General features: G+C 43.2%; 1 protein-coding gene across 6 annotated transcripts; it reads left to right on the top strand.

Moving 5' to 3' along the window:
• The first annotated feature begins 2,539 nt into the window (after nt 1-2,539).
• LOC140316327 (uncharacterized) lies at nt 2,540-12,038 on the top strand. Of its 6 annotated transcripts, XM_072394119.1 has the most exons (4): nt 2,552-3,016; nt 3,410-3,537; nt 5,432-6,080; nt 8,184-11,849. In XM_072394119.1, exons 3-4 carry the CDS (start codon nt 5,864-5,866, stop codon nt 10,547-10,549), a joined length of 2,583 nt encoding a protein of 860 aa, XP_072250220.1. In that variant the 5' UTR covers nt 2,552-3,016; nt 3,410-3,537; nt 5,432-5,863; the 3' UTR covers nt 10,550-11,849. The 6 variants fall into 6 exon arrangements, with proteins under 6 accessions (XP_072250219.1, XP_072250218.1, XP_072250217.1 ...); XM_072394118.1 differs by having other exon boundaries at nt 2,540-2,856; nt 5,432-12,038; XM_072394117.1 differs by having other exon boundaries at nt 2,540-3,012; nt 5,432-12,038.
• The last annotated feature ends 593 nt before the right edge of the window (nt 12,039-12,631 follow it).

Raw genomic sequence — 12,631 nt, 5'->3', positions numbered from 1 at the left:
GATGTCTCACATATGCAGACAAATCATATGCAAACAGCTCTGAGACAAGAGCTTTGGTCACAAACAATTAGTTCTATTAAGAGTTAACATGAGTCAAATTAACATTGTGTAAGAGGTCAGAAAGGAAACTGCAGCTATAGTAACAAAAAGCTCTTCAGTAGGTCTTCAGTAGGTTAGAAAACACACAAACTGATTCTGTTCAAAAATCCCCTATCTCTGGACTGTGAGATATTGTATAAGCTGCAGTAAGGCTATAGAGTGCTGCTGGGAGCGGACAGTGGTACTTTTAAATGAAATCCACTCTCGATCATCTGAACACAGAGTTATATCACAGGCATACCGGATCCCTGCAGTGAGGTTAGAGCTGTGTAGCTCATATTCAAAACCTCCCGTGAATACATTTATTGCACTGAGACGCATGAAGGTTGAAATGAAAGAGCAGGAGCCAGCGGCCATCGGGCTGATACAGAAAATATTTTTAGAGTAGGTACACAAAGGACACAGAAAATATTATGTTTGGTTTCGGCACTACCTGCTGCTTAGACATTGGAGTCATTGCAGTTTGTACATTTCACCACCAGGAGGTTCAGTGACTCCAAGATGAACTGAGCAATCAGACTCTGTTCAGAATTACAAAGAAATTACAAAAGCTGCTTCTGCTGACTGGCTGAGTGAACTAGAGAGATCATTGTCAGTGATGTTCAACATGTGTCAAAACTCACAACACTTGGGATTATTTACCTTTAGTCTAAGAACTTATTTTCCTTGATCTTTTCTGTTTTCTATGCAGTAGAACTGTTAAATAAGACACGTGGGATTATGTTATAAAGAAGGTGCGTTCGATTCTTCAGAGGAGCCACCATTTGTGTTGAAAACAGCTTTTTAAACTGGTGGAAAAGTTTCAGTGACCTTCATCAGGATGTCACCAAGGAGTTTTTCCACCTGACCACAACAAGTCCCTACATATTCTGAACACCTGCTGGCTGTTTTCCCTCCACTGTGGTCCAATTTATCCCATCTGAGAGGGGTTTAGGTTTGGTGGCTGTGTTCTGATTCTGGTTATTGGATGAGGCAATTCACCATTCTCCTTCCTTGTCACTACAGAGGTTGAAGACAGCATCACACATTTTTCTCTCTGTTTCCGAACAACACATGCAGATACAACCAGTTTAGCCCCCAATCTATGTGTGAGTTGTGGCTTTCAGGGCCTTTGATGGTTGTTTGTAATGTCCTTTTTTGGTTCTTTCACAGTATGGTTCATGATCTATACGAGCATTATTACAAATCCGAGAGGGTTAGGCCTAAAAATATTCACATCTTGAATATTTAGTCTGATGTTGAGCTCCTGAGTGTCTTTCTACTTTCGCACAACACAACTTACAGTCACTAAACACTATTAAAACTTTAATGCCTTTGATTCAGTAGTGATATTAAGACTTTAAAACATTCAGTTTGGTATATTTGTCGTTGGAATAGTAGGAAAGAGGTGACGGGGAAGAAAATAATAACAACTCTACCTTGAAATGTATTTGTTAACTTATTTGGCTTCATAAATTTAGTCATGTGAAATAGAGAGAACATCCTTTGTCAAATCTATGGTTTTACATATCTAATCATAATAATGATTAGTAATTACTGCTTCCACAGGAAAAAATAGGGTAAGTAACAGGCAGGAGCTGCAAAACAGATCCACTTGATTAACTGATCATCAGGAAGTGTGAGCACCACCATAAAAGCAGACGTTTTGGCAGTTTGCTGGTCTGGAGCATTCAGGTGTGTGTAAACACAACAAAAACAAACAAAAAGGTCAACAATGATCTCAGAGAAGTAATTGTAGCTGCCCATCAATTTGGGAAAGGTTACAAGATCCTTTCCAAACTATTTGGAGTCCATTGTTCTGCAGAGAGAAAGATGATTCACAAGTGGAAATAAACTGTAACACTGAGTGTTGCTAAAAGAAGATTTGATGCAGCAGTGATAAACGTGCTGGCATCTAATTCAAAATAAGCATCCATTAAAAAAAAACAAAACCCAACTAATTTATTACATTTCAACATCCAACATTTTGTCTTTGTATTATTTTCAGTTAATATGAGATTTAAAAGATTTGCATCACAAAAAGTTCTTACTCTGTTGGAAGTCGGATGATAGAGCTTATAAAATATCCACAACAGACAAACACAGGATAAAGGAGCACAAACTCGATGTTTATCCAGACAGCAGATCTTTTATTAATGTTTTATTGGCATGTATGAACTCAAAACCATTAACATCTGAGGTATGTGCATCATAAACAGATTTGTCTCTCCAAGCATGTAGGATTGATATTACAAAGAATATAGACATACACTATAATGGTGATAATCCATGTGGACATCGATGACACTGATCAATTATACATAGTGTTTTTACAGGCCTTCAAAGCAGCACGCATTACATATAGCCCGGGGTTAAGTTTTTAACCAAGACTGATAACATGTGCGATGATCATATAGGCGTAATGCACTGTTTAACTTTAGGGTGTGGTGGTGGAGTCGACACAAATTACCTGAATATTAACATGAGGAAAACCGGCTCTCCGCAGCTTGAAGCCAGTGAATCCACTGTGAGCCCTAAACAGCCGACCGTGAGCCCCGCTGCTGCTGCTACCCGGAAATATTACAAGGGCCGGAAAGGACCAATGTTAGGGGAGCACACGTCACTCACTTTTACCCAAAATTATTACCACCGACCGTCCAAATTTTTCTCGGCCGTCGAAATATTAAGCTAAAGCTCCAGGTCGGTGCAACCGATCGCAATCAAATGTCAAGGAGGCTACTGCGGAGTCCGTTGGTGTGTATTTCACGAGGGAACTGTGTAAGCGCTCACCCAGCTCAGCATCAGTGAAAATGGCTCTGGCTAAGGACTGGAAAACGGCACGCAGAAATGGAAGCGGGCGATAGCTAGCTAGTCAGTTTAGAAGAAGGCGTGACAGGCCTCATCCATCTGCAACTGTGCTCAGCAACTGGATGCGTAGGTAAACATTTGCCGAATATAGGTTACGCAGATGTATATGCTAGCGCTAGCATAATAATGTTAACGTTAGTCGGCGTGCTTTTAACATTGTGGTGAGGAAGGAAGGCTAACGTTAGCAACATTGTGGCTTTTCTCAATTGCGTGTGGCACCAAATAGCCAAACACGCCGAGCCAGTGTAAAATATGATGCTAAAGAGAACCGTGAAGTTTTGTATGCAAGCGCGTCCAATGTTTTTCTTTTTTTTTTTCTCCAAATATTAGCCAATACTGTTAGAGGATGCCACCTCAAGTGCATCCGTTATTACTAGTGCCTGAAAAGTACAGCTAATGTTTACATTGTGCGGCCAGTGTGATGCTTGTGTTAATGTTTAGCATTTTCTGCCATTCTTTACAGGTTTGCAGGTTTACATTATAATGAGAGGCAGTCAAATGTGCGATAGATTATCTTCCTCGTCTTCCAGGGGAGCTCTCTGCCTTAACGGCTCATTGCATCAATTAGAGGAAACGGTAAGATATTAAAAGGTGAGCATAACGACATTTAAAGTAAGTTTACCGCATGTAATGCACTTGTAACCTCTTCAAAAGTGACGTAATTTTTATTTTCTATCGAGGGAAATGTTTAAACATCAACATTTTTTTAAATTTTTTTTATTTGTTTTTATTGTATGCAAATGTATTTAATAGATACTAATAGATCATCCCCATCGTTTCGGTCGTTGTGTTGAGCCAAATACAGATCAAGTTGACTGACCTTTTATTTGATTAGTTCAAAGAAAATCAGCTTTCTATCTGAGCAGACAGGGTAAAGAACATATGAGAGTGCAATTTAGATAAGACAAACATAAATGGTATTATTTTACAAAATTAGCTATAATTTGGACTGACTAAAAACACTTTCTACATGTTTACATTTATATGGACTGAAATTCAAACTAAATATGAAACTTCCATTTGAGCTTTGTCATTATAAACACACTAAGGCCCAATCCTTATTCCTCCCCTTGGCCCCGCCACTCATCCTTGTCCCTCCATGTTGCAGGGATAAGGTGTTGTTTTTATTTTGGGGATCAGGGAGTGGTGGTCATCTAGCCCTTTCAACCATGGCATCGGGAGCCATTTGGATCGCCACCACTCCCTGATCCCCGAAAGAAAAGAGGCACCTTATCTCTGCAAAACAGAGGGCTAGAGCCAAAGGGAGGAATTGGGCTTTGGTCTAAAACATAAACGAAAAGGGTAAGTGTAATTGTAGTGTGCTTGCTTCTGAAAATGTTATTGAATTAATGTGAAAATGAGCATTCATTTATCCTGTTTTTGACAACAGTTCTCTGTGTTATTCAACATTAAGAACTAGTACAAAGTTTCAATTTCAAAAGGAATATGTCTTGAATATAGAGTTAGCAGGAAAATTATGGTTCAAAAGACTGATTAACATCTTTAAATGAGGCAAAGATGATCTGATGGATTGAATATTTATCAGCATTGGTCTTCTTTAGTTTCAGTCATCAGAAAGGTTTATTAGATCCAAAAATTTGTCAGTGAAAATCCTAAAAACAACTGGAATATCTGTAAAAAGGACAAAAGCTTGACTCCATCAAAATCCATCTTAATTGATCAAGTTTATTTTGGATGAAGTTCTCATGAAACTTTGGCAAAATGTAGCAATAAATCAACCAGTCTAAAGTTGTGTGGCTGAAATCCAAATAATTAGTTACACATGCCTGTTTTGTTTTTATCAAAGAAGAGACATCTGCTGTCTCTTTTTTAAACATGAAACTGCCCTGCACCTCTGTATCAGCCATCAATAGCAATCATATTATATGTAATAAATGTTTATACATGGTCAGATACATCACAGAACACAGCATTGAAGCATCAAAGGATTGTAGTAGTTTGGTATACAGTTAGGTAATAAAATGGGTCACTATCTCTAAAGCTTTGTTGAATATGCACAGTCTGCCTCTTTTCACACAGACGCCTACAACGTGCATTAAATGCATAGAAAAAAATATGTCCTCTGTAGTAGATGCGAGTCTAATAAAAAATACAATTGGCATTTATGCAGCAATTCTAGTATTGCTGCTCCCCAGCAGAGCTGCATCATGGTAAGTCATTACAAAAGGTAAAATGCTAAATGTTTTCTTTGTCTATAACAGTGGCTGTGAAATAATGTAAACATCTGCAAATTGTTGACTTGAATATCTTTCGCCGCCTCTCTAAATTGGAACTGAAAAAAATTCTGTATTTTCTTACACAGGTTTAGGTTTCTCACAGATTAGCCTCAATTGGACATCTTGGCATAGATTGATGGCTGATTAGTTAGGGACTTAGGACAAGGAATTCTTTTTTTTTAATGCTAAATTGTAGTCTATAGAGAACTTCTATGACTTTCCTCCCTTTTTGAATTTTGTGTTTTCAGCTGTAGGTACTTCTTGGCTGAACACGGATGAGGAATCTGTCTTAGGTGAAGGAAAATGTCAACGCAGTAATTCTCAAAGGAGACAAGAAGTCGTCATTTGAACTGCTTCTCAGTAGAACCTATTTTAAGCAATTTTGAAATCTACCTGCTAAAAAGACAGTTTTACCTATTGATCATCAGTTTTATCACCTCAGCTACCCCACTCATTTTGGAAGTAGAGTGTGGGGAGTGGATGATCAACATTGAGTGGCAGCATCAGAGATAAACAGTCTGGAGACATGAACTTTAAGCTGTCTTTTAATTGAGAAAGTAGTAGCATAGCCTCACCCTTAGGGTAAAGTTTGTCTTTCACCAGTGAGTGGTGGGATCATTGTAGCCGCTCCTAGCGCTGGAGGTTTGGCACCTGCACCCCCATGTGCAAGTGAGTGGGAAATGTTCCAATTTGGAAAATACAATCTGGACATTATAGAGATGTTAAGTGGGCACCAGGCCCACCAGTTCAAAGGCCTTGGCTTAGATCGACAGCTACAACATCAGCAGCAAGTGCAACTTCACCAGCATCAACTCCAGCAGCAGCAGCAGCAGCAGGCTGAGTCATCTGGAGCTCTTCTGTCTGGACTTGGCTTGGGACCCCTGCAGGGGTCAAGAGGTAACGCCTTTTCTGATTCTGCCTCCATTTTTGCCAAGATGAGTGCCCCTCCTCCCCCACCTTTACAACAACAGCCTTCCTCATCTCAGAGCTCTCGTTCAAAGTCCAGCAAGATGAGCAGCAGCAGCTCAAGCCATTCTTCAGGCTACCCACAGTTCCTGCGCTCTTTCCACCCGTCTGAGGCAGCACTAGCACAGGAGCAGTTACATCCAGGTGTAGGCCGCTTTGAGCACTTTGCTGGGGGAAGTAGCAGTAGTGGGAGTGCTGGGGGATTAGGAGGATTAGTAACATCAGCACCTCCACCCCCTCCTCCTCTACATCCCGGCCTCTCTGTTCCTCAGGCATCACCTGGCCCCTCCTCTTCCTCTCCTTCCCCTTCAACCTCAGTGTCCACCTCTAACAATCCTTCTAGCAGCAGTGCAGTCAGCTCATTGGGACACCAGTTGGTTGGGGCCCAGTCTGATGCACGGAGCCTTCACCAACAGTTTAGTTGCATGTTAGCTGCTAATCAATATTTTCTTTCCGGGGTGCCTGCTAATGCTAGTTTAGAACAGTTCCTTGTTCAACAGGGAACCCATAACCACTTAGGGATTGGTTTAAGTCAAACAGGTGGGGAGCCTAGTACTAGCCTTGCACCGCCTCCTGCTTTGCATTCTTCTCACTCACATGGCCACTCCACTCCCCAACCACAGCAGGCTTCACAGCAACCTCCCCAGCAGCAACAGCTCCCACCTCACTCCCTTTCTCATCCTCACTCTCATTCCCATCCTCACCACCCTCTCCACCCAGGCTCCCAGCCCTCATCACTGGGTGGTTTTGACTTCCAGGGCATCCCTGTACTCTCGTCAAATCAGATAGCTTCTCTGATGCAGCAAGAAGCAGGTTTGCCCCTCCCCTTACCACTGCATTTATCCTTATCTAAGGAAGATGGTAAGGGGGAAAACAGTGGAGGTGGAAGTAGTAGTAGCAGTAGCAGTAGTAGTAGGAGGAAGAAAGCCATGGCCGGCTATTTGCCACAAAGAAAATCTGAGAACAGTAGTAATAGCAGTAGCAGCCATGGCCACAATAGCCACAGTGGTAATCCGAACACTAGTAGTAATGGAGGGCTTAGTCATGGTCATCCCCCCGCTTTAATTGGCAGTGGGGTTGGTTTATCAAATATGGGCGGAGACCCGTCATCCCTTCTTGCTTCATCATCTTCATCCTCATCAGTAGTTTCTTCCTCCTCCTCCTCTGCTCCCTCTTCCACTGCTGCCTCAGTACTGGTTACTAATGATTCTCAGCTTTCTAAATCTGATAACCAGAGCTCAATGCAACCCAACGCCGCAGAGTCTGATACAGAGCCCCTTTATAGCTGTGGAGAGTGTCGCAAAAGCTTTCCTCAACTTTCAAGCCTTCGCAGGCATTTGCGCATGCATGAGCCAACCACTGCAGGTACTAGCAATAGTGCTACCACAGGCCCAAACCCTATTCACATTAAAACACAGACCGACCCAAGCCTCCCCCATTCGACCCAAGAAACTCCTCAACCCCCATCCAATTCTTGTCCTAGCCCAGACAAAATTTTTCACTGCCCCGATTGTGGCAAAGGCTTTAAGAAAAAAGGGCACCTCCTGCAACATGGTGTTATACACTCGTCAGCCCGCCCATATGGCTGCTCCACCTGCTCTCGGGCTTTTAATCGTAGAGAGTCACTGACACGCCATGAGAAGATACATGAGGAAAAGCCATTTCGATGTCCCGCCTGTGGTCGTGCCTTCCGTGAGAGCACCTCTCTTCTCAACCATGCTGCCTCAGGCACCTGCGGCAAGCCAGGTAGGGGACCTAAACAACGGGGCAGCAAAACAGGAACTGATGGTGAGGACAGAGTCGGGGGAGGGGGTGGAGGAGGTAATGGAGGAGGGGGAACTTATCAGAGCAATAGAGGGGTTATTTATGGGAAAACTGAGGAAGAGGATGGTGTAATCATTGTGGGGGAAGGAGAACCAAAATCAGGTTTAGGATGTGATGGTCTGTTTCAGTCTGGAAGGGGAGGGAATTCAAATGACAGGGACAGAACAGATGGTAAATACCCCACTGACTACTCTCGGAATCGTTACACAGGCTACCATGATGACCACCGTTCTCAAGGTAATCCATCTCCATGCTACTCTGGTGCCTCCCCCTGTGGAAGTGGGATGGCGGGCCCAGCTCTGAGAAAGGCACCCTTGGCCCCAACACTGCATCCACACTCACAGAGCCACAACCAGCACCATCATCCGCAGCAACAGCCCCACCTGCCCCTCTCTTCTCTACTGGATGACTCAGAGGATGATGTCACTAGCTCTGTCAATAACGCAATCTCTGCTATAACAGCAGCTAGTAACAGTGGAAATAGAGGGGATGATAGGGGAGACATCATAGGAGGCCTGCTAGGTGGTCTTGGTTTAGGACCTCTGGGCTCACCTTCATCCACGTCTGGTTTGGATAAGAATTTCAGAGGTGGTGGGAGCCAAGAGGCTTTGAGCAGCAACCCACAGAATCCTACTTCCAAACCAAAACGTCCTCGCAAACCAAGAGCTAAGAAAGATCCTTCAGCTTGTGGACAGCCCCCAAAGCGTCGGCAATACACCCCCAGAATGGGTCCCAGTGGGTTACCACGCACCCACCTTTGCAGTGTCTGTGGTAAGGGATTTGCACGCCGTGAGACGCTACGCCGGCACGACCGCATCCACACTGGAGAAAAGCCCCATCACTGCACAATTTGCGGAAAGTATTTTAGAGAGGCTTTTCACCTCAGCAAGCATCAAACAGTCCACTCTGGAGCAAAGAATTACAAATGCACCATCTGTGGAAAAGAGTTTGGCTACTCCCAAAGTCTTAGGAGACACAGCAAACTCCACCAGAAAGGCGAGCTCGAAGAGGTGCCCACGACACCAGCTCCAGAGAACCTTAACAGCTTTAACCCAAATCCTCAATGTAGCGTGCCGCAAGACAGGAACCAGAACCAAGCACCAAACACCTCTTCCTACTACCCCTACTCTCAAGACATCAAGCCTCAAGACACCAACCCTCAGCCACAGCCTCCACCCCAACCCCAGCCCCCACCACCGCCTCGACTCTACACCTGTGCCATATGTTGGAAGTCTTTCCGTCATCACTTTCACCTGACTGCCCATCACCAAACGGTGCATGAAAGCGGGGGAGAAAAGCTCTCCTGTGAGGTATGTGGGAAAGCATTCGCTTACTCTAATAGCCTCACTCGACACAGGCAGTCTCAGCACGGGATTACCCGCGCTGAACCATCTAACCCGCAAGAGGGCAGCAGTGGGTCTGGAGACAACAGAGGTGGGAGTGATGTTAATCAGTCAGCATCCGAGAGCGAGGCTGCCACCAATGCCCTGCTTCAGATGGCTCCCTCCACTGAAGCCCATGGAGGGCAGGGTCTTAGTGTTGTCACGCATAGCCACCAACAGGCACCCCCGCAACCACCAGCTGGTTACTCCCCACTCTTTTATGATGCTGCAGCAGCCCAATCTTCTGCCTCCGGTGCTCCATCTTACTCTCAGCCTCTGCCTCCCAACTCTACAATCATGCCCCCGCACCACCCGCATTCCCCCGCCGGGGTGAAAGGAGAACACATTTATCCAGCAGGATCCCGTAGCCGCACGCTTCACACCACAGCCCCGTTCCAGCCCCTCACGGAACTGCCCTCCACTGAACATCACCATCTGCATCACCATCATCATCACTCCCACCATCATCCTCATCATCAGTCAGACACCCAGCCCCACCAACACCTTGACTGCAACACCCAGTTGTCCCACGATGACATGAGACGACAGAAGAAGAAAAAAAAAAAGTCCGACAGGAGGGATTGGAGGGAAAATAAATGGGAATCCCAAGATTTAGTCAGATTTGATGGAGTGAGGAGGAAGAAAAAGATAAGGTGTACAGTAAGAGGGCAGTTGAATAAAAAACAAGGCTCTCTTCGTTTGACAATTAGGCGAGGAGGAGGATCAGGTGGTGGTGGGTATAAGCTTGTCAACACTGGTGGAATGAAGGTGCAGATCCTGTCATCTCTCAAAGTTCCTGTGAAACGTTTTGGATGTCCCATATGCCCTAATTCTGTGTTTTCCCGTAAAGCGGGACTGCTGATCCACATGGCAGTAAAACACCCACAAACCGCCTTGAGCACTCAGGAGCGACTAAGGTGCAGTGTGTGTGGGAAGCAGTCTCACAGGGCTTTGGCAGCCTTCATCCATCGGGCCTCCCATCGCGCCAGAGGGACTTTCTCCTGCCGACACTGCTCCTCTCGCTTTTGGAATGCTACACTTCTTCACAGGCACAAAGTGTCCTGCCGCCGCAGGGCTAAAGGACTGCAGAGAGGAGTTGCCAAGAGGCTGAGGCTTTCGAACAGACCGGGAGAAAGACAGACCCATGAGGGTCATGAGGAGATGCCATTCCTACAGGGACCATACAGATACTGAGCATCCTGCTGTCTGAGAAGAGTGGCATACAAGAGGGATTTTTTTTTTTCAGTTCTAAAATAGGAAAGTGAGAGAAAAAGGACTTGAAAAGGCATCTGCCTCATGTCTCTGTTGCATCTACTCTGCTGACTATTAGAATGAGTGTGTTACCAACTACTGTAGAACAACCTATAAGATATCACCTGAGATTCTTCCAGATTATACTGGAAGGTGTTTTCAAAGACTTGACTGTTTCCATAGGATCATTAATTAACCCCTTAAGTGCATTGACACTATATGCTTGGCTGACACTGTGCAGTTAACTAGACAAGTTTAGGTGAAATGACCTGCTAATGTATCTCTTTTCCCCATAACTAAAATCCCTGCTACACCTCTTGCTGTATGATAAATGTCTCTGCTGTGTATTTTGTCTTGATGTTGTTCACTTAGAGGCTCAAAGGACTTTTTTTTTTCTTTTTTTATGTAAAGTGCATTTACTAGGAGTAGGGACATGGGGACAAAGACCTTTTGTCGTCAGTGCATGTATGTTCTCTGGTCAAGTTTTTTGCTGAGGTTGTGAAATCACTCCTACAGTATGTGATGGTTTATTCAGTATATCCCCAGAAGTTTGTAGTGTAAACTTGATTTGAAAATGGCTCTATAATCCCTCGTGATTTAATCACTCATAGATGATATGTCAAAGTTGTTGGTAATTAACATAACAAGGATCCCTCTCCTGCCAAAATGAAGAATCTTACAAGAAGCCTTGCTAATGATGTTCACTTTACTTCAATTATTTGAGATATTCCTAGCTTTTATACCAAGAGATTGAAAACAGGTTAAACGAGTTGACTGTAACATGTTTATCTCACGTTATTTGTATGCTCTTTTTAGCAGTGATTATTTCTACAGTACTTCACGGTGTGTTAAAGACAAGGACCTATCATGATAGAAACAAATGTAATATTCCATGTATTTATGTGTGTAACCCAATCAGTCTTCATGCCAATCTTACACTTACCCCTTATACGTTTTACTTTTTGCTGAGTTGCAATCATATTCTTACTGTCAGGCCTTGTTTTTTTTTTTTTTTTTTTCTTCTAAAGAAAACACGTTTAAAGTACATCCTGTCACTTTAGTCACACATGAAATGTTCATACCCCTGTTCAAGCCTTGTTATTTTTCTTTGTTTTGTTTTTTTTTCTTCTAAAGAAAATTATAGTTTTAGTAGATTTCTATTACATTATTTACTGAGAAGTCAGTAGTTGATTATATTTCAGTAATGAATAAACCTTAAGTGTAATAATTTGCTTTCCTTTCGTTTCTGATTCAGTTGACCGGCAGCAATATTTAGTAAATGGTAACAACCTGGCTGTTTTCCCACCACCAGTGAGCCGTAACTATTACCCAGGTCAGCATTGAAGTTTTACATTTTTTATTTATTTATTTTTAGCCATATAGATATCAGGATGTAGTTTTTATCATTTTAATAAATTCGAAGTTAGATGCTATTGGCCTGATAACTCCAGGAAAGTTGATGATTTTCAATGATCAGTGTTTTTTACAGCATCGTCACTGTCTCACTTCTAGCTCCACTAGATGGCAGTAAGAAACTCATTATAGTGTTCTTGGCCTGGTGGGGACGTGTGTGGCAGTCACATGGATTCAACTGTGGTAGCGTGTGTGCTGGCTGACTGACATGCGGCTGTCTGCTGTTTACTACAAGATTAAAGCCCCGCAGTAAACAACATCATTGAGCATCGCACAGTAATCATGATAGTTGAATGAGATATGCGTCTTTTGAATGTTTATTTATTTTCACAAATTGTCTGCAAAAAAAAAAAAAAAAGAATAAGACGCCAGTGTTGACATAAAGTTATGATTTAATTGAAAGCGAGTATAATTCTGGCTGTCAGACGTTACATATCATGATTCAGAGACAGATGCTTAAAATGGAGTAACCAGAGGTCATATTGTTGAGAATGCTGAAGTTTGAACAGCTTTAATTAAAATTGAAACAGTGCTAAATGAATCCAACTGTCACTACTGCTATAATCATTTTCAGTTCATATTGCTCACTTGTGCTTTTGTGCGATACTCGTC

The sequence above is a fragment of the Leuresthes tenuis genome, unplaced genomic scaffold (genome assembly GCF_036924035.1).
Source record: "Leuresthes tenuis unplaced genomic scaffold, fLeuTen1.0.hap1 SCAF_10, whole genome shotgun sequence".
In the NCBI taxonomy this organism is placed as follows: domain Eukaryota; kingdom Metazoa; phylum Chordata; class Actinopteri; order Atheriniformes; family Atherinopsidae; genus Leuresthes; species Leuresthes tenuis.
The sequence above is the reverse complement of the archived record's forward strand: the minus strand, read 5'-3'. Positions and strand labels throughout refer to the sequence as shown.

Coding starts and splice junctions, on each gene's coding strand:
- LOC140316327 (XM_072394118.1), top strand. CDS start 5,864: ATGTTCCAATTTGGAAAATACAATCTGGACATTATAGAGATGTTAAGT.